At 44.7% G+C, this 21,356-nt stretch overlaps 1 protein-coding gene across 2 annotated transcripts in view; it reads left to right on the top strand.

The window, feature by feature from the left end:
- NPAS3 (neuronal PAS domain protein 3) overlaps positions 1-20,433 on the top strand; it is an 866,185-nt gene extending 845,752 nt beyond the window's left edge. For both annotated transcript variants that reach the window (XM_047738684.1, XM_047738685.1), the window contains exons 9-11: positions 10,403-10,550; positions 14,056-14,180; positions 15,954-20,433. In XM_047738684.1, the coding sequence (XP_047594640.1) occupies positions 10,403-10,550; positions 14,056-14,180; positions 15,954-17,335 (1,655 nt within the window). In that variant the 3' untranslated portion in view covers positions 17,336-20,433. The remainder of the gene's footprint in view (positions 1-10,402; positions 10,551-14,055; positions 14,181-15,953) is intronic.
- The last annotated feature ends 923 nt before the right edge of the window (positions 20,434-21,356 follow it).

The raw sequence follows: 21,356 nt of genomic DNA on the forward strand, positions 1-21,356 counted from the left end.
ATAAACATTAGCCTCAGTCTTTATTTCTTAATTACAAAATTCTATCCTCCTTAACAAAAGTCATGCCCAGCTACCTGGCAGAACGCATTGCACACTGTTTTGCATCAATAACCCCTACACTTCCCTCCTGAAGGCATCTCATCACCAAATGCAAGCCGACTGCTTAATGCAGGACTAATTAGTATATCCCCTTCCCGTCTGCAGGCCCTCCATTGTAATTCCTTCCCAGCTCATTTTTTTCCACAACCGCGCATCAATCAAAGTAAGTGCCCTGCCTGCCTCGGAAACACAAGATGTCCTCCATGCATTTGTCATCTGCCACGCAAACAAAGGGGGAATTTAATTGTTGATCTGGGGAAGCAGCCGCCGCACAGGGGAAGGGAAGCTGTGGTGGGGGGAGAGAGGTAGGCGCAAAGTTTGGTGGGTGGGCCAAGAGCAGAGAGCCTAGGGTACGTCTTTCTAGGATCTTACTTGGGCTTTCTTGGGGCCGGGCCTTCAGGGATTTAGCCGCAACCTGATCATTGGAGGGACATTTTCCCCAAAGCAAATGAGTTTTTCTTCTTCTTCCGTATGAATGTGAAAATGCCACTGAAAGAAGATATGCGTCACAGCTACCATGTCAGACTGTTTTCAGAAGCCAGGTCAGTCCGCATCATGTGCCTGTCCATCAGCCAAAAAAAGAGGGTCACAGGGAGACAAAATAAAGTCAGGGTTTCATGCAGAAGTGAATGACCTGCAGTATCTTCGTCTTTTTGTTTTTCCATTTTTGGGAAAATACTGATTTTGGCTTTTCCAGGCTAAAAATAGGCACATACGAACAGAGCCCAACGAGGGACTATCAGCTGAGTGTCCTTGTCCCACCGCGTTATAGAAATGCCCACCCCCAGCTTACTGAATCCAGACCTGCAATTAACAAGCTCCCTAGAAGACTCCCATGTGGGTTAATGGTTGAGGACGGACTTAAACTGATATTTCGAAGGCATTCTTGTACATTAAGTAAAAATAAATACAAAGTGACTAACAATCTTAGGGGGCTTAAGATTCCCCTCCCGTAATCTGAATGTTGTGAATACCAGTAAAATACAAGTAGCAAACTGGCCCTGAGGGTATCTGAGGCAGTGTTCAAATGAAGAGTAGGTGATTACTTGATAAAGAGATGGACTTCTTTACAAAAGTGCAGGGTTTTGAACATCAGTGGAGAAAGCTGTTAGAGTATAAATAGAAGTAACAGTCAACTCATAAACAAAAGGAGGTCTTCCAGTTTTTTTCCCCCCAGGTTAATATTTTTCCACGTACTTTTTGCATGTGTGAATACAAACAGTAACATTTTCCCTGTCCAATTCATCCAAAATCTGTACCTACTTACTGTATACAGAGCTCTGTGGTATTGCAGTAAGGTTTGAACAATAACTAAGGTGTGGTCCCTACCTTCCAGGAGTTTACATACTGGTAGAAAAGATAGCATGAAAATAGCCCATTTTGAAAAGGTAGCATCAAATGAGGACTATTGAGATGGATAAAACACAGATATCCCAGAGATTGGGGTGGGGTTGGGGAGCGGGGCAACAAGGGGGGATGGACTAGAAATTCCAGAGACACCCCATCTTGAAAGAGGATGGCAGGAAGCCCAGGTGGCAGTAGATAGGCAGAGGTGCAGGGCCAGGGACATTCCAGGCTTAGAAGAACATAAACGGACACAGAATACAGCAGTGCACCATCTTTCCTCTCTACCCAGGAAGTAAGCAGGAACTTCAATGGGACGGATATTTTCTAATACAATCCTAATGTGGATCCCTGGGCTTTTCCTTCTTACTTCCTTTTCAGTTAGTAGACGCTCTTCTTGTCATAAAAAAGAATACCTGATATTTCAGAGAAATTAGCCCCCTCATTGCTCTTATAAAGCATGATCAGAAAAAAAAATACTTCTAAGACATCCATTTTAACCTAAATCAACCAAAATAAAATCAGTTCCATCACTTCTTGTACTTTATACAAGATTAAGAACAAAATGCTGGTGTAAGTTTTATAACTCTTTTCTTTAAAATATTGATGTAATGACACCTTGCCTATCTCAAAAAAAAAAAAAAAAACCTCCAACTTTTCCTTGTTTAAGACAGATGAGGGACAGGGATTTAATTTGTGTATGTGTTTAGAATACAATGGTTTTTCCATAAATTTAGCACTAATTAAGGATCAGGTCATTTGAACTTCTTTATGAACTCTGTATCCCCTCTGGCTTCCTAGAAATTTTGGTGGGCACATTGACTAGAATGCCTTCAGTTCCAAGGGACAGAAAACACAAGCAAAAAATGACTTCAACTTCCTCTGTACTCGTCTTCAGTTTCTCCTCATGATCAAAAGACAGCTGTAGCACTATCCATCACCAGTCCCTCACAAGACAATGTCCCAAGTCAGGAATGGGTCCGTCACTATTCTCTGCTCATTTTTTAAAAAAATACTCGCCGTGGCCCTCCAGGAGAGAGAGCTCCCCCGGCCCCCCACACCATGTCCCATTGTCCAGCATTTCACCAAGTGTCCAAGCCCAAGCCACACACTGGATGCAGTGACCGTGACTGACTTAAACAATCAAGGGTTCTCCCCCCAGGACTTGGGAAAGGTCCCTGATCCGGGAAGAAGTGCTGCTTTTTCCTTCCTCCTCCCCAGCATGAGCACTGCCCCTGACACTGCCATAGGATCTAGGAAAGTGGTTGAGGGTCAATCCCAAGGGCTCCCAAGGAGCGCATTTTCTTCCTTTATCCTTGTTTTCCCTTCTTTTTTTACCTACATGAGAAGATGAAGGTTAACTGAACCCATTTGTGGTCATGGTTTCATAATATATGGAAATTGAACCATTGTGCTGTGTGTTTAACACACACAGTGACATTTGTCAATTATTTCTCAATAAAACTGCAAAAAAAGGAATAGCTGTTCAGTGGACACCCAACAGTGACTGCTACCTGGGAGAATCTGGCACATTTTCACAACAAAGTCTTTGGATTTCTGAAAATCTACACAACAGGAGCACAAATGGCATGTGTCTAGGCTCCTTTCAATACTCTTGATTTTGCCAACACTACTTTCTGGATACCTTTCTGCTTCACCATGTATATATTTCTTGTTAAAAAGGTTTAGTGAACCTCATAAAATGACCTTATGCAGAAACACAGGGTCCATGAGAGACATAAAATAAATCTGAGACAAAGATCCAACCTCATCCTTCCACCTTTTCTTAGTTCTCCCTATGTTCCAGCTTAACCTTGCTCAATACTTCATTTTTTAAAGGAGGTGAAGAATTCACCCAGGCCAGGTCAGACCCCCATACTTTTACACCCTCATCCCACTTTCCCTAAGAGTTATCACAGTTGTGTTTTAGTGAAAGTAGTAAGTATCTGTCTCCCATAGAAAGGCAAATGGGGGCTCCTGGGTGGCTCAGTGGGTTAAAGTCTCTGCCTTCAGCTCAGGTCATGATCCCGGGGTCCTGGGATTGAGCCCCGCGTCGGGCTCTCCACTCAGCAGGGAGCCTGCTTCCTCCTCTCCCTCTGCCTGCCTCTCTGCCTAGTTATGATCTGTCTGTCAAATCAATTAAAAAAAAATACAATTTAAAAAAAGAAAGAAAGAAAGAAAGAAAGGCAAATGGAGGTAAGTCCTGTTTTCAGGATGAAGAAAACTTCCCCAACAATTCCCAAAAAGAGAGACCTCCCCATGGGTTTCAACTCTCCCCTATTTCACCATATTCCAAATGTAAACCAATCACTGGTAAGGGAATGGGATTTCATGACTGAGACTAATAGTCAGCCAATCTTTGCATACTTGGAGATCCTCCAGGGCCTGGCATGGAGTAAGTAGGCACTCAAAAGAATATTTATTGAATGAGTTAATAAATCCACCATTTCCCTCTGTTCCTAGCCGTCAAGTTTTCTTAATTCCCTGCTGAAGAGTTCACTGCTTCCCTTTATATGGCAAATCCTTACCACCCATTTCCCACCAACGAAGTGTAAGGGCTAAGAAACACCCTGTCCTTAACTATTTTAGGTCAAGAAAGTCAGGAATTAGTGGTACAGAAACTCCGGCTGAACTGTAAACAGCTTGAAAAAAAAAAATCTGAGATCTCAAATGTCACTCATGCCGACCATCACTGATTTTTTCCTGTCCTAGAACAAGATACCATCGGTGGTTAAAAGGCTTGGTCTCCAATTCAGTACATTATCATGAAGAAAAGAGGAATTTATTTTTTAAACTTAACAAATTGACATGTCCTAAATCAATGAAAAGTTTTCTGCATGATTCAATATTAACAGTTAATAAAAATCTATCAATTGGCAGTGGTATAGGAAAAAACCTCTTCTAAGGTTATAAATCACACAGAGAGCGATTCGAGCAGGGCCTGTCATTAGTGTATTAGGGGGAAAATCCATAAGATGATGCATACTTATTCACAGAACATCCACAGTCTTCTGTCCTCAAGCTCGTAACTCATGTTAAGTATCAAATATCATTAAACTTCACCAAATATTGCCCGGCACATGGATTCACAAAAAAAAACTAAGAACCAATTTGTGGATGCCTGCTATTTAAGACATCTAGCTCACTAATTGCAAAATCTATAGGAAAGTCTGCACAGCATCAAAGCCTGGGTTGATCCTATGAGCAGCTCTAAATGAAAAACTGTCTCTATTGCAAGTAAATAAAGCATTTAATGCACAGTTTCTGCCTCTAATACTGTTTCTCCTGTGGGTTTTGAAAATGACCTTCCTGTAAGCATCAAGGACTCTAACTCTGAGATAAAGAAACTTGTTCCTGTTTTAAGTCTATGTCAGGTTCATTCCCCTATAGCCCACAGTTTTCAAAAGCAGAGGAAAAAGTAATCCAGAATTTAAAAAAAAAAAAAAAAAAAAGTCCTGTTTCCAGAATGAAGTTCCCTGTCAGCCTGCCTTGGGCCTTAGGTGGAGAAGCAGAGATTAAAGAGTCAGTATTCTTTTTCATGTTTCATCTGCCAGTTTTGTGAATGTAGAAAGAAACCAGTGGCTACAGCTAAGCACCCAACTGTGGTATTAAGTAGGAAGGTGTGATTCGCTTGCGCGCGCGCGCGCGCACACACACACACACACACCCGTTACTTGCACGCACTCCACATTAGTGAATTCCGAAATACTATTTGAGATCCTGAGAGAAACACCCTCTCTCCATTCTCCACAGCCACTGGTGAAGGTACCTCACGGAGGGGTGAATGGCGCCACAGATGCGTCCTCCTATCCCCATGACGATAATGAAGCTCTTTGTTCAGCTGTGTGAATGTGAAGTGTGCGATCTCCGATGATCTCACCATTTCCTATTTATTCTATACTTACCTGAATACGCCAAGTATTGCCGCTTTTTAATGCATATGCAAACCACTAAAATGTCCTTTTGTGAGACACTTTGCTAAAAGACCGCTTTTGATATGTGTTCTTCGTCCCCTCTTCAAACTGAATTAGACTGCTTCCTTCTTTTTAAGACACAAGCAACTCACTATTTAGAATCTTTGGCTTTGATTTGGTGGAACAGCCCAACAGGAAGAGACCATGTTCTCTTTTTTTCTCCATATTTCTGAAGGCAAACTTGTACTGATTTGTTTTGATTTACTAACAGAAATATGTTCCTGCCACAGACACAGGCTTCCTTTATGTCCTTTCAGTCATCGGTCTATTTCTGGGGACAAAGTTTTCCCAAGGAAGACTGAAGTCCCTCTGTTGGTGGCTGTGTGCAGAGCCATGGATGTGTGGCTCGGCTGGAGTTCATCAGGTTTGGGAGGAGAGAAGTTCTCCTCCACAGGCAGGACATTTCTCGAATACCTACTGCTAAGCTCAAACCGAGAGGCCAGGTGACATTTTTTAAGGATATCCAATAGCACAGAGCATTCGGTCCTTTGTGAGGGAAGTGTGTTTGGCATAACAGGTCACATGTCCTAAAATGGTAGTTCCCTGAAGGTTTCTTCTGATTGAGCTCTCTATTGGTCACTCCCTTCACCATTGGGGGTGGGTGGGGTTTTAATGCCAATAGCCAAAAATCGTCAGATGAACAGGACTGGAACACTTCAGCCAGGAGGATTTACGTCTCTTTGTTACATAGTCTCCTCACAAAGGTGGGGTCACTCCTGTCCTCTAAAGAGCACAGCCTGTAACTCAAAGTCACCTTTAGCTTGTTTGTGGGGTGGTGCTGATGACAGCTTCTTGGTTCTCCTCAGACCAGGAGCAGCCAAGAATAATTGGTTATGCCCTAGACTTCAGAGTAAAAGAAACAAGTTCTTGTGTGCTAGCAGAGGTGCTCAGCATGGCCCCTGGGACCATTTGAGATTGTATGTGAACCTGGGAAACACGTATCCATCCATCCTGTACCTTCACGATTATCCTGTATAACCTCAGTAAAGGCCATCGAAATGTTGTGAGAGCCCTAAAGAAAACTAATTCCTATGGTACAACCTCAATGATGTAATTATAGAGATGTTGTGATGTGACCAGCGAATCCAGTGAGGGGCACACGAGCTGTTCTACCAAGTTGGGGACACCAAAAAGCAAACTTTGAGATAAATCAAAGAGAAGATGACACATTATGTGTTGAAAGTACTCAGACGTATCATGGTATGAAGCTAAAAATACGACCCACATATAAAATTTCTTTCTCTCTCTGCTTCCGCTCTTTTTAGTTTGAGCACATTGTTATGAACTTGGTCTGTAGCTCTTTGGTTTGATGACTATGTATCTCTTTTCAAGGGACAATTAGCTATTTTTTAAGGACTTCCATATCAAGTAAGTTACAACATGCTTTTTTCGGATTTTCCCCACAAAGGGGATTTTAGGAAATTGCCTGACACAGACATTCTCTCATTTTGCTCCATTATCTAAAGCTAAAACTCACAAATAAAAACAACAGCCACTGGATTAAAGCGAATTGAAAAAGTTTTTGTGTTTTTTTCAAGTTGTCTAATTTATTACAAACTAAAAATCTCTTTCAAACTGGCACCAAGGTGGCTTTTCTTCTTGAGCTGATTAGGACCACATGAGCTCAGGAAAAGCTGTCAGATCCTGCCTCTGGCGCAGCTGGAATGATCCAACTGATTTGCCGGTATGATTTTTTTTTTTTAAAGAATGAAGCTTCATCCCAAAGTCATAAATTTATATTCTGGAGCCCCAAGCAAAAATGAGTCCTTGTTCATGTTAAAAGGAGCAAAATTCCATTGTGACTTCTTCTTATGGGACCTCCTGGAAAACAAAAACAACGAGAGCAATATTTTGGTCCCCATTTCCTGCTGTAGTGGGAGCTAACTCGGTACCTTCTCTCTCCCTGTCTGGCTTCCCACTGACATGTGGAGGTCACGTTCAGAAAACAGTAGTCCTCAGAAAAGAGTGGAGATCTGTGTCTAGGCCAGAACGTGCCTTCACCTCTTAGGAGCCGTTTGTCACGCTGGCCCAGGGCAAATGAATGGAACTGGTGAAATTTGCTTTCTCCAGCAGACCGTGCCGGGCTCCCAGACATGCTCTGTGGCACTCTCCACATCAAGTCAAGGCACCCAAGTAGCTGCCTGACACCCCAAGAAGCCCGAGGGGGTACCCTTCCTCAGCGGTCCTTCCACAACCACTTCCTCACACAGAGACCTACCAAGCCTGCCTATCCTAGTTAGACTTCTCTCTTTGCTAAAGAGAGCCTAGCCTCTCTTTGCTAGCGAGGCCATCACCTTGGCCTGGGTGATGAGGAAGGCTGCATTATTGGGCCCTAATAAATCTGTATTTATTCTTGGGAAACAGAGTCATACCACCTTAGCTCCAAGAGACAACACCACATCAGTCTTGCAGCCCCTTTCATGGCACATACATGGAGCTCACCAAGGAGCCAGATGTTTTACTGGCTATGCATTTCAGAATTGAGATTTTGTTTCTTTCTTGTTTTTTTTTTTTTAAAGATTTTATTTATTTATTTGAGAGAGAGAGATCACAAGTAGGCAGAGAGGCAGGCAGAGAGAGAGGAAGGGAAGCAGGCTCCCTGCTGAGCAGAGAGCCCAATGTGGGACTCGATCCCAGGACCCTGAGATCATGACCTGAGCCGAAGGCAGTGGCTTAACCCACTGAGCCACCCAGGCACCCTCTTTCTTATTTTTAAGCAAGAGAAAGTATTATAAGGAATGGGGGGTGGATTTTTATGTTGATTCTGCCAATTCTAATTTAACTTTAGAATTCCTTTCTCACTTCTCCCCTTTCTATGCACTGTAACCTGGGGGTGATTTTTTTTTTTTTAATTTTGCCTATATACAGTCAGAGTCCAGTCCGGAATCCCCAGCCGGGCTGGGCCGATCTGGCTAACCTGCCATCTCAGTGTTTTCTTCACGTGAGGGTCCAAGAGCGGCCTCTTCGTCTGTCTCTATGCCCTCCTTAAAAACACTAGATATTTGCAATTATCCCTCAGCCCAGAGACAACGGCAGACAGAACCTTCCACCAGCCACCACTGGGGGCGCTCTACGTTCCCCTGGGTGAAAACAGTGGGCAGAATTTCCTCCGCCGTCCTCCCTCTATTAACGGTTAACCAGGTTGAGAGGATTTGAATAAAAGCACATCTTGTTGCATGCAACAACGATTTGACAGAAGAGCTGTATGGCAGACTGAGTACTTTGCCGCTCTCAGCTTCACCACGCAGTTTTGTAGCCTGGGAAGCCATGCATGCAGAATGGCAGAACTTACAATCGCCTACAAAAGGAGAATACAATGCTACCTGTGGAGCCTCGCTGCCTAGAGAAGATGACAGTTCCGGGCCTTAAAAATACCCCAAACTACTGAACAGTCTCAGAACAGAGCTGGCCACTACGGGAAGCCCTCATCAAAGCAAATCTTTCTCAAGCAACTGCGAAGGCATAATTATTAAATTTTACAACCACGCGTTGAGCGCGTCGTGGGGCGAAGGGAGAAGGGGAGACAAGCGCTGGAGCTTCTAGGTTTCCGGACCTAAGACGCGGAGGGGGATCTGGGATCACTTTTGGAGCCAAAAAGAGCGGCTCGGATGTGACAGGATGAGCTTCCACAGCCTTAAAACACAGCTCTTTTCCAAAGTGACTTCCCCTTACCCATCCAACACCACCCCCCCCCCAAAAAAAATCAAAATGTACTTCATGAAACTATTGTATATGAAGCACTTATTAGCCGTAATTAAATGGACAATATGAATTTACTACGTCTTTAGGACTCTGGCTTGTTCTGGTTTAGAGCAAGATGATTAATGCAAATACATATTACTTGAGATAACCATTTAGCAGCTAATTTAGCCAAATTTATTACAGCAGTTAGAGGTTTTTCATTTTAGCAGACGGAGACAAGGACATGCCAAAAAGTGGGCAACGTGGACGAGTGCACACTGCCCTCTAGTGGCCAAGCGCCTGGCGCGCTTTCCGGGGGTGTGGAGTGGCCGCGATTCCTAGCCAAGTCATAACAGCGGGTTTTGCACGTTTCCGGCATCCTTTTAAACCATTCCTTTCCATAGCACTTTATTTCAGGGAATGATTTACTGCACTTTCCCCTTTTACTAGCTCAGGAGTACCCAGATACAAATCAAATCAATTTCAACTTGGCAAGATTTTGGTTAAAGTATCATTTTTAACATCTGCATTTTAAAGCTCTCCTTCAGTGGGTATTTAATGGCGCCGTTTCACATTACTGATTGTTTTTACTTGTTCCTTCATTTGGGGCCATATTTCAGAGGCTGGTGGAGCTGTCACTCCATTTGGCTCTAGCCAAGTCAATTCTGTGCCTCCCTTAGGCCAGGGTTTCTGACTTGGTTGGGGGATTTCTTTTGCTCCAACAGTCAGTGAAGTCTCACCAGCATCTCCCCTGACTGACCAATGTAAATTTCGTTCATAGGCGGACTAGAAATTCTGCTCGGCAAGATCAAAAGGAGCAGATGTAATGGGGACACTGGTTGGTATTGCTTGCACTGAGGTGAAATGATCAAAGACAGGGGGTAAAGCGTCTTCGGAACCATTCAAATATCCCGGATCTCAAAGAGATCTACCTCGCAGCTATGAATAAATCACATACAGATTTTCCTTTGTTAGCGTCTGACGTCAAACCCATTGACAATATACACACCACATTAGGTATTCTGGGAGCCAACAAGATTCGTAGTCCTTTTATTCTTCCTTTCACACCATGATTGCCCAGAACGGAATCAAGTCTTGCTCCAAATGCTAGTAACCCTCGCTCCAGTGAATTGTTCATTTTATTTGTCCTGCTAATGGCATTCTACATTAAGCTTACAGAAGGGCATCCCTGGCTTAGCGAGGGACCTCCCCCTTCTAAGCTCACCGTTTTGCAGAGATGATAATCATTTTGTCCCCGTCTTAATATGCAATGCCTTGTGTTTTTGTTTTGTTTTTGCCCCCAGTGCTGAATAAGGGCCAGTGTGTGACGAAGTACTACCGCTGGATGCAGAAGAACGGAGGATATATTTGGATACAGTCTAGTGCCACCATAGCTATTAATGCCAAGAACGCAAATGAGAAGAATATCATCTGGGTGAATTATCTTCTTAGGTATATTTTCTAATTCTTTCTCATTTCTGTGTCAGTTATAAAATATACAGCCCATGGTTAATAGCTGACATGTTTTATTATCTTTTGGCAGTATCTGGTGTGGAATTATGTGGAAATTCTGCTTTTCCTTCCATAAGACTCAAAGGAATAGGAAAAGATCAGAGTTATGGTGGAGGGGACCTTTGGGGCACATTCATTACTGAATTACTGAATTACTGAAAATTCTTCGTCTGTCAACATTTGGGCAGCTCTGAGAAGCTGCTTTGGTTTCCCCCACAAATGTTCACGCTAGGGAAAAGAAAAAAAAAAAAAGACAGACTTCTGCCTACAGATGATGCATTCAAGAAGCACCTGCTTCTCCCCACCCCATAAACTTGCACGCATGCACTCCAATCCTTGAGAAAATTAAGCAAAAGGGCATGGGGACGTGGGTTCAGTTTATCCCGCCTGTATCCCAGGCAGGAAACCTTAAGCCTATTACACCACATTAGATTTCCTTGGCTTTCAGGTTTTGGTAAGCCGAGGAAACTGCTTTGCCAAAATCAGGGCAATATCAGTGAATAAATGAAAGCCATCTCCTTGTGCCCAATGCCATGTTGCCTCAGTCTAGTTTTACTGCTATCCTAATGTGCCCTCAGATTGACACCCATAAATGCGGCCAGGCTCAGCAGCAATCTAAATTCTAGTCCGCAGCCCCATTTCTCTCTTCTTCCCCATCTGCTTCCCACCTTTGGAGTCAAACAAGCAAAAAGGAAACCAAGACCAACAGCCCAGGTGGTCTGCTTCTGTGGGCAAAATTTCCAGGAGGTTTTCCACCTATCCTGTCCTGAAACTATCGGGAGGCTCACAGCTTGGCTGTCTCCCACTGCCGTTATTCCAGTTTGGGGCTTCTCTTGGCCAAAATCCACCACGCTGGACCCCCACGTGGTCTGAATAGGAAAGCTTCCAGTAGGTCTTCTGAATGGAAGTTGATGCCCTTTGGCTGATAATCTAGACAGGGAGTACCCGAATCCCATTTTTCTTGGAGACAGCCAAATGAGGGCTGAGATGCTGACAACCGTGGCTCATCGGCACACTGACTCTTCAGAGTGTGTTTGTGTGCATTGGTGATGACTTGAAGGCATGAATGTGCTTGCTACCAATAACATATCAATCAGACACTAATGATTATTGCTCTAGAGAGGGCCTTAATGTGCACCACTTAAAACAGTCTTCATTTATCTACTTTCGTTTTCCTTTTTTGACCTCTTCTACTCTACATTAATTCTGTCTAAAAGTCCAAGTATATATGTATTTTGTGTGCCTTTCTCAGAGGCCTGACTTTCATGTGAACTTTCCCCTGTGTTTGTGATATGCTCAAGATGGGTTCTGACATCAAGGAATCCTTTTGCCAAGATGTTTATGGAACGGTGGTGATGTGGAATGCAGGATATAAGAACTCACATGCCAGAGAGAAAATGGAATAAGGTGTTGTGGCATTAACACTCTTTGGCTGGTCAAAAATGGTGTTGTGCCAAAGAGACCCATTACTATTGGAAAGCAGGCATTAGTAACAGAGACACCACAGACTAGAAGACACCTGTCCCCCATGCTGAGGTCACATAGGGTACTGAAGTCATCGATGTGCTTGCCCCTCCCATTCAGGAAGATTTATTTTGGTCTGGATCTTTCTTACTGCCTCATTGGTCTCATGACTTCCTACTCTGCCCCCAAATGGAGGCAATGAGATGGGTTAAGGAGAGGTTAGTCCATGAAATTTGGGGTCAACACCCTTATCTAGCCTGGGATCAAAGATACACACTCCTAAGTGTCTGGTGATTGTCGTCCACCTAATTCCATAGGGAGAGGATGGAAGACCAGTTTTCAGGCTCAAGAACCTCGATCTCAAACATGGTAGACCTATCTCAGCTAACCCAAAGACTCACCCTGAGTTCAATAATAAAAGGCTACAAGTTGGGTAACCAATGACTTGTGAAGGAGACCAATACAGATGGGCATTAGCCAAGGAAACTCCACCATGTCTTCTGTTCATTGGCATCACGTCTATAAGCTAAAAATCCAGAAGAAAAGGACATGACCTTGGCAAAAAAGCAACTACTAAATATTAGCAAAAGAGCAACTTACTTAAGTTTTTTTTTTTTCTCTCCCACATTCCTTTCCTTTGTTCTTCCCTGAGTGATATTTTCATACCACCTCATCCTCCTCAGAATCCCTCACTTCTGGGTCCATTCAGGCCTCTCCTTCCCTGTTCCAAAATGACCGCTCCTCTACTGCTCTTCTTCCTGTTCCCTCATGTGTTGCTAGAATCAGGGACTCCAGAGTGTTCAGAGACTGCCTAAGTGCTAAGGCCGCTGTCCCCGCCATTAGTCTCATCTGATTGTTGAAAGCTCTGCCACTGAAGCTAATTCACACTATGGCGTAAATGCCTGACTATCCATCTTAGTGAATTAACCCGTCCAGCAACACCGGCCATTGTAGAGTAGCTACTGAAACCATAGCTCTTTGATATCGGCATTTCACTAGAGATTAGCAAACGGATCTATGATCGTCTCTTGTAAGGGACGTTGGCCAGCCACCAGGTAGGGTAGAAGAGGCCTTTTCCACTTCAAGGCAAGGGGCTCTCCTTGTGTCTTTAGATGACAGGAGCCCATGTTGCTCATACACTGAGCTGGCCTTCAAAGGGCATTTCTAGAAGATAACCAACTCAAACTGACCGAACGCAACTCTCTTTGCCAGAAGAGGCCTCTTTCTGAATTAAAAATAGAACAAAAATTAAGCCCATTTGTGCAAACGGGCTTAGATCCATTCTGTTAGGGCCTTTTTCACACTGGGACTCACCCCACTGCAATCAGAGTCCCAGCTTAACAAGCCACAGGTGTACACCACATGAGCAGCTGAAAATGTGATTGTAATGGGTGTGTTGACAGTTCAGTAGCCATAATCCATGCATCCCGAGGTGCACCTGTTTGTCTGTCAGATCGTTAGGCGCCGAGGGCTCAGCACACGACCTCCCCCACCCCCGGTTGCTTTAGAGCCCTCAGAACAGCTGAGAAGCTCCATCAAGGAACCAAGATGAGGGCACTGAAGCAATGGACTCCTTAGGAGCCCAAGAGATGACAGGGCACACCAGGAGGCATGGGAAGACTGAGCTGAGGGTACTTCTCACCCTCCCTCTGCCCCCAGGTGTTCAACTGGGACAAATGTCAAGCAGCACAGTGCTCCAGCCTCCAGTGCTCCCTGATTATTTAAAAGCCGTTTAGTGGCTTTCCTATGGCATGTGGGTGTTCAGCCATTGTAGCGGGGTGCAGCTGTAGCCACAGCCCAAGAAGTCTCAGCTCCCACACAAGTCCCACGGGGAGCTGGAAAACGCTTTCTCTCGGTGGCTTTTAAACTCTCTCAACTCCAAACATTTGGGGCCAGGGAGTGGGGAGAAGATGGTCCACAGCAGACCACCGAGAATGGGTGTCTGCCCACCTGATGAGTGCCTCCCTCCCCTCCCCCACAGTAATCCTGAATACAAGGACACCCCCATGGATATTGCACAGCTCCCCCACCTGCCTGAGAAAACATCGGAATCTTCAGAGACGTCCGACTCTGAATCAGACTCTAAAGATACCTCAGGTATTACAGGTATTCCTCCTTCTCCATGTTCTGCGCTCACGGCTTGCCTGTCCAAACTCGAGGGGTGGGCGGTGGCCCGAGGGCGGCCCTTGGAGCAGAGCGACGACAGTTCCATGGGTACAGAGACATAGGTCACATTGAGCTGATACGGAGTCTCTCTCAGCACACGTGTGTGTTTACGTACTGCCTATATACATCTGTGCACACATATAGATGTATATATATATATGTATACACATACGTGGTGTCTATACGTGCATGTGTGTCATGTATATATATACATATGCATGTGTACATGCTTTCTATACACAAATAGAGACTGACTGATTTAGCAATTGCTCCATTTCGGCCCTCCACTGGCCACACGGAAGGAGTCCCGCCCTGACCCCCTAGCTAGATTTGGGCTCTTTAAACAGTAACATCTAAGACAGTGTGCATCTTTCAGCCCCAAACATTCACATCCTTGCCAAGCTGGGATTGAGCCTCCAAAGCGGGATACTTAATGGCCTTGGTGAATGAATCTTTGGAAAGTAGACTTACTAGTAGTTCTCTGGGGCAAAAGAAAGTTAATTTAAAAATTTATTTTTCCTCCAATCCCCAACTCCCACTCCACAGACACACTTAGGGCCGGGGAGGAGCACAGAACTCACAGAATCTTACAGCTGCAGAGACTCCTAAACCTCTTCTAATCCAATCTCTTCTATGGAAATGAAGTAGTTCCACGATTTGCCCGAGGTTCTAGTCTAGGCTGCCATCCAAAAGCACCACAGCAGAGCCATAAACTCAGCATCTTCCTTAAGTCTCCTAAGCTGCGTTATTGGGAAAATCTATTCTCCCTCTAATGTACCAGATGGCTAGGGTCGCCCACCACCATTCTCCATCCCTAGGGCACCTGCTCTCCAGGCTTGTATGCCCATATCCCTCTACCCTGGACATAACTTCAGGGAAGCAGGAGGAGATGCAAAGCACAGAGGATCTTGACTGTTTTCTTATCCTAAACCGAATTCATTTCAAAGTTCTTTAGTAGGGCAGACGTTCTAGAATAGATAGGCTCTGCTCCTTATTTATGTGTGGTGCGGGAGCAGGGAACAAAAAAAGACGACAGTTCCACGACCTGCCCCCACAGAGCCTATATTCTAGTTGCGGGAATAGATCAAAGTCAATAAAAATAAGCACCATCTGAATCCCTGCATGGCTAAGCACTATAGAGAAAAATAACTTCAGGAATTAGGAGTGTGGTTTTCAATAATGAACAAATATTCACTCACGGAGGGTTGTAGACCTCCGTAGAAAGTCACCTTGCATACCATCATTTTTCTGTGTCACTAATGTCTTATTCCAGGTTATTGACTCTGATGCCCTGAATATTTTTGTGGGACTTCTCCAATGTTAATATGCCAAACGATCACCTGGGGATCTTGTTCAAATACAGAATCTGATTTAGCAGGCCTGGGTGAAAAGCTGGGATTGTGCATTTGTAACAAGCGTCCAGGTGATGCCAGTGCTGCTGGTCTACAGACCACACTTGGAGTAAAGGCCCAGCTAATAGAGGCCCCCCGAGAGAGAGAGAGAGAGAGAGAGAGAGAGAGAGAGAGAGAGAGAGAGAGAGAAAGCCCAGGCTTTAGGTGACTAAGGTCGGGGAGCAGCTCAGGTGGGGCAACACACCTCCCTAGCCCTTCCCCATCTCACCCCCCGCAGGGGGACATGGGTCCTGCCCTGCTAATTTGATGTCTTTGGTCTCTTCTCTCCCCAATGCCACCTCCGGCCACTGGCCCCACACAGAGGACAACGAGAATTCTAAGTCCGACGAGAAGGGTAACCAGTCCGAGAACAGCGAAGACCCGGAACCCGACAGGAAGAAGTCCGGCAACGCGTGCGACAATGACATGAACTGCAACGACGACGGCCACAGCTCCAGCAACCCAGACAGCCGCGACAGCGACGACAGCTTCGAGCACTCGGACTTTGAGAACCCGAAGGCGGGCGAGGACAGCTTCGGCACGCTGGGCCCCATGCAGATCAAGGTGGAGCGCTACGTGGAGAGCGAGTCGGACCTGCGGCTGCAGAACTGCGAGTCCCTCACGTCCGACAGCGCCAAGGACTCGGACAGCGCGGGCGAGGCGGGCGCGCAGGCCTCCAGCAAGCACCAGAAGCGCAAGAAGAGGCGGAAACGGCAGAAGGGCGGCAGCGCCAGCCGCCGGCGCCTGTCCAGCGCGTCGAGCCCCGGCGGCCTGGACGCGGGCCTCGTGGAGCCCCCGCGGCTGCTGTCGTCCCCCAACAGTGCCTCAGTGCTCAAGATCAAGACGGAGATCTCAGAACCCATCAACTTCGACAACGACAGCAGCATCTGGAACTACCCGCCCAACCGGGAGATCTCCAGGAACGAGTCCCCCTACAGCATGACCAAGCCCCCCAGCTCCGAGCACTTCCCGTCCCCGCAGGGCAGCGGGGGCGGCGGGGGGCTGCACGTGGCCATCCCCGACTCGGTCCTCACCCCGCCGGGCGCCGACGGCGCTGCCGCCCGCAAGACTCAGTTCGGCGCCTCGGCCACCTCGGCCTTGGCCCCCGTCGCCTCCGACCCGCTGTCGCCCCCCCTCTCGGCGTCCCCTCGGGACAAGCACCCCGGGGGCGGCGGGGGCGGCGGCGGGGGCGGCGGCGGGGGCGGGGCTGGCGGCGGGGGCAGCGGGGGCGGCGCCAGCGCGTCCAACTCCTTGCTGTACACTGGGGACCTGGAGGCGCTACAGAGGTTGCAGGCGGGCAACGTCGTGCTCCCGCTGGTGCACAGGGTGACGGGGACCCTGGCCGCCACCAGCACGGCCGCGCAGAGGGTCTACACCACCGGCACCATCCGCTACGCGCCCGCAGAGGTGACCCTGGCCATGCAGGGCAACCTGCTGCCCAACGCGCACGCTGTTAACTTCGTGGACGTTAACAGCCCCGGCTTCGGCCTCGACCCCAAGACGCCCATGGAGATGCTCTACCACCACGTGCACCGGCTCAACATGTCGGGACCGTTCGGGGGCGCCGTGAGCGCCGCCAGCCTGACGCAGATGCCCGCCGGCAACGTGTTCACCACGGCCGAGGGACTCTTCTCCACGCTGCCCTTCCCGGTCTACAGCAACGGCATCCACGCGGCACAGACTCTGGAGCGCAAGGAGGACTGAGGCGCCGCCCAGCGCGGGCCAGGGCTCCGCCCGGAGGCATCGTCGGCGTTTTCGTTTAGACCTTTTAATTCTAGCACTTTGAATTCGAGCAGGTCAGCGTCCTCTCTCACCACGACGGCCCCCGTCCCACCCCCTCTTTCTTTAACTTGACTTATTCTTTCCTGTAAAGATATGTTTATTTTTTGCCTTCAGAGAGTCAGATGACCAGTTGCCTGCCATTTTGTCTTCTTCTGAGATGTGTGTTGGGTTGTTTTGCTTTCCTTTGCATCTTTATTAAGATGTCTTTAATGTGCATATGCCTCTGCCATAGAATACTCAGTCTTGTGGTCAAGAGATTTCTCAAGTGACAACCATGGGGTTTCTTCAGCAAGATCTTGATATGATCAAGATTGAAAGAGACAAGCATAAACAATGTGCCCTGTTTGACTAAGTCAAATGAAATGGGGTGGTTTTTCTTTTGTTTTGTTTTGGTTCCTAATTCCTTTAAAAAAAAAATAGGGGGATAGTATTTTAGAATTTTATGCAGAATTTAATTCTCTTTTTATGGTTAAGATTTTAAGATTTTCTTACTTGCACATAAAAATAATTTGGGTTCTTAAACTTAATTTCTGGCCTGTGACTAGAATGTTTAAAAAAAAAAAAGTTGGACTAAATGTTAATTACTGAAACATTAACTTAATTTCTAAAACCATGGTGCTATCATTTATTAATCTGTAATGTCTTCATACAAAATGCAGCTCCTGGGCTGGGTTTTGGAAAAAAAAAAAAAAAATGTGTTCTGTCCTGGTCTGGAGTCCGCTGCTGCAGTCTCCTTGGTTAGTTAAGACAAAGCCCTCATTAACGTTTGCTGCAGGACTTAAAATTTTTTACCTCCCAACTAACAAACATAGCCTCACATTAAATTTAATGGGTCAGTAAAGCCCTTTTTAAAGGGGCTTTTGGAAAACTCAATCAAACTGATTTGAGGAGCAGTTTAGATACATACTGCCTTTTTTTGAGCTGTTTTTTTTTTCCTTTTCTCAGTCTAACTGAGGCTAATTTTTACAACTTCAGTAACACTTCAGAGTAAAAGAAGGAAAAGATATTTAACATGTTTTTGATTTTTTTTTTTTTTCATTTCTTGCTACAAAAAAAAAAAAGGAAGGTTGTATTCTGGGGGACTGATTTGATTTGGTGGCATTTTTTTTCCCCTTTGGTTCTCTTCTTTCTAGGTGGAAACCAATACGGTTTAAAACTAAAGAATGGGTTAATAAGCTTCAAACAGATAACTGCAACTGAAAACCGCACATTAAGTAAAAAAGAGAAAAAAAAAGAAAAAAAAGAAAAAAAGGAAAAAAAAGAAAAAGAAAAAAATCTCCTATTTTGTCTTTGTTGCCAGAAATCAGTGTAGTGTCAAACACTCCAAATGACTGTCAAGTATAAATTCTTCTTCCACTCCATCTTTGGCAGCTGTTTTTAAGGCATCTAATAACAGATGTGAGAACTGTAATGTGTGCAATGTGTACGTGTCCTTGGCTGTCAGTCCCATTGCAGTTTCAATGTGTGTTGCTATATGCAGTATATACTAAGCTAATGTAGTTGTTTTGTCCTTTGTCTTCTCTGTGCTCTATCTCTAGTCCGGAGTGGTCCAGTCCCATTCCTGCAGTCCTAGTGAATCAGTGATTCTTGGGGGTTAGTGAGTTTTGTGTGGTGGCCTTCCTCTGTAATGTCACCCTAAGCTGCTTCTACTGTCTGTGAATCTTCCATTCCACTTTTTAAAATTCCTGCTGTTGCTTTGCTGGTGTATATTCTCCCAACCTTTCCTTTCTTTCCCTCCCTCTCCTTTCCCCTTCTTCTTCTCCATCTCTCCTCCCCTCCCCCACCCTGCCCCTTCTCCAAAATCTTCTTCATTCTCAGAGATAAAAAGACTCTTAACTAGCTCAAGGTTAATGGAGCCATTTTTTTCCCACAGTGGAGATCTGGGTATGACTTTTTCTTCTGGAGTGCGCCTCGAAGCACTGAAGAATATTGCTCAGATATATTAAATAAATTGATGCCATATAGCCTCAGTTGTTAACATTCCCAGAATCCCTTGTGCTCTACCTATATAAGCAGTGGGTGCTTTTCTTTGGTTTCCTTCCAGGTTGGCTGATGGAGCAATACATACAAAGCAATTAACCAGTGAGACAGAAAATTATTTCAAAGGTCAACCAACACTTTTTAAAAACAAAAGGGGAGGGGATAATGGAATATAGAATTGTCCTATATATTTGTTTATGTGTGCAATGCTAATACTGTAATTCGGCTGTCCTTTGAATATCACTGTGTTGAGTGGTTTCCTCTAGGACCTTTGATTCCGAGAGTTGGGCCCACATCACTGTGGAATAATAAGTAAACAAAGCGGAACGCCACAAATTTTACCAGTGAGCTTACTTGAAGGATTTAAGGAGGTTTCGAAGGTGAAGAAGGCCAGTCAGGATATTTAAAGATTAGTTTTGGAAGCTCTACTCTAGCTATCGAACAATCAAAGGAATGCACCTATCAGCTACAAAGAACAGCTAGACAGCTGTTTTTTTTTTTTTTTTCTTTTATAAATGTTTCTGTGTTGTGTCAAAATGATTTCTGGTGATTTAAACTAACAGATAATCACAGCTGCTGTCTAAATCCATAGTGTTTAAAATTACAAAATGAAAAAAAAAAAAAACACTTCATTACCTGTGAAGACTGTGTCTGTGTTTTTAACTATTTCTTGTACAAATATATGAAAACTTTTATGAGGAGACTGGTGCCAAGTAGCTGAATAATGGGGAAAGGGATATTCTGTTCGTAAAAAATCTTAGCAGTGTTACCAACTCTACAATATATATAAAAAAAAAAATTAAAACATTACAAAGCGACAGCTATGGTACATTTGTTTTGTGTGAAGCTAACCGGACCTAACTTCCTGAGTGCCTGGCTTATTTTGAAACATTTTTTTTCATTGACCATTGATAATGCTGCAAATCAGAAATGTACATACTTCATTTACAACAGGGTTCTTTTTATACTTTTGTAGATTCTCATACATGTCACACACATGGTTGTCTTTATGTAACTTAATTTTTTCATCCGCAGGTGCCATTTTCATAATAAACTTCTCTTGAATTTGTTACTATCTTGCATCATTTCTTTTACATGTAACCATCCCTAACTAATGAATGCTGGTAGTATTTGTTTAAGCAGGTACCTTGGTCATTACTCTTGATTTAAAAAAAAAAAAAAGTTACCAAAAAAAAAAGATGCATCTGTATTTTTGCTAGTTTTGGAAAAAAAAAATGCATAGCTTGTGTCGCAATGAGGCTGACAAGGCACAGATTAAGATGCTAATCCAAATACTACACCAAACTTGCAACCATCCTAAATTTTCAGCTACCCCAACTCATTGTCATACTAAGCATTATTATGCACATTATCAAAGTTGAACAATGGGCCTGCACGTTAACCACTATGGGAAGTGTGCATTTTTTCTTGATTAATGCACGGTACGTGATGACAGTTTTCACCCATTAATCATTGAAAATGCACTCGATATTTTCATTTATTATAATCTATAATGTATAACCAACTGTTCCATTGCTTATATCTTCTCTTTATACTAAATATGTATTTTCTTTCTCCAGACAGAGTAAGTCCTGGTCAGGCTGTGTTATTAGTTAGGTCAACGCGTAGCCTACAGCCTGTCACGTTTGAAGGCAGGTCAGCTGGCTAGTTTAAAAAAAAGAAAGAAAGGAAGAAAAAGAAAAAGAAAGAAAACTTCAGCTTGCTATCCCTCAGAGAAGGATACAGATGGGTCTCCTGTTAATTCTGTGCTCTCTAAACAAGGAAGAGAGGGGAATGGGTTGAGCCGAAGCAAAAGGCAAACGCTTTTGTCGGAGAACCACCAACTGTTGTAAAGGTCATTCCCTAGTTTAAGCCTTCCGTGACCTTTGCCAGTTTGAGGGTGCTTTTTACTAATGGAGGCTTGCGTCAGATCAGCAGACCTGGAAACATGGTTAAAAGTTGT

The sequence above is a fragment of the Lutra lutra genome, chromosome 7, assembly GCF_902655055.1.
Source record: "Lutra lutra chromosome 7, mLutLut1.2, whole genome shotgun sequence".
Classification (NCBI taxonomy): domain Eukaryota; kingdom Metazoa; phylum Chordata; class Mammalia; order Carnivora; family Mustelidae; genus Lutra; species Lutra lutra.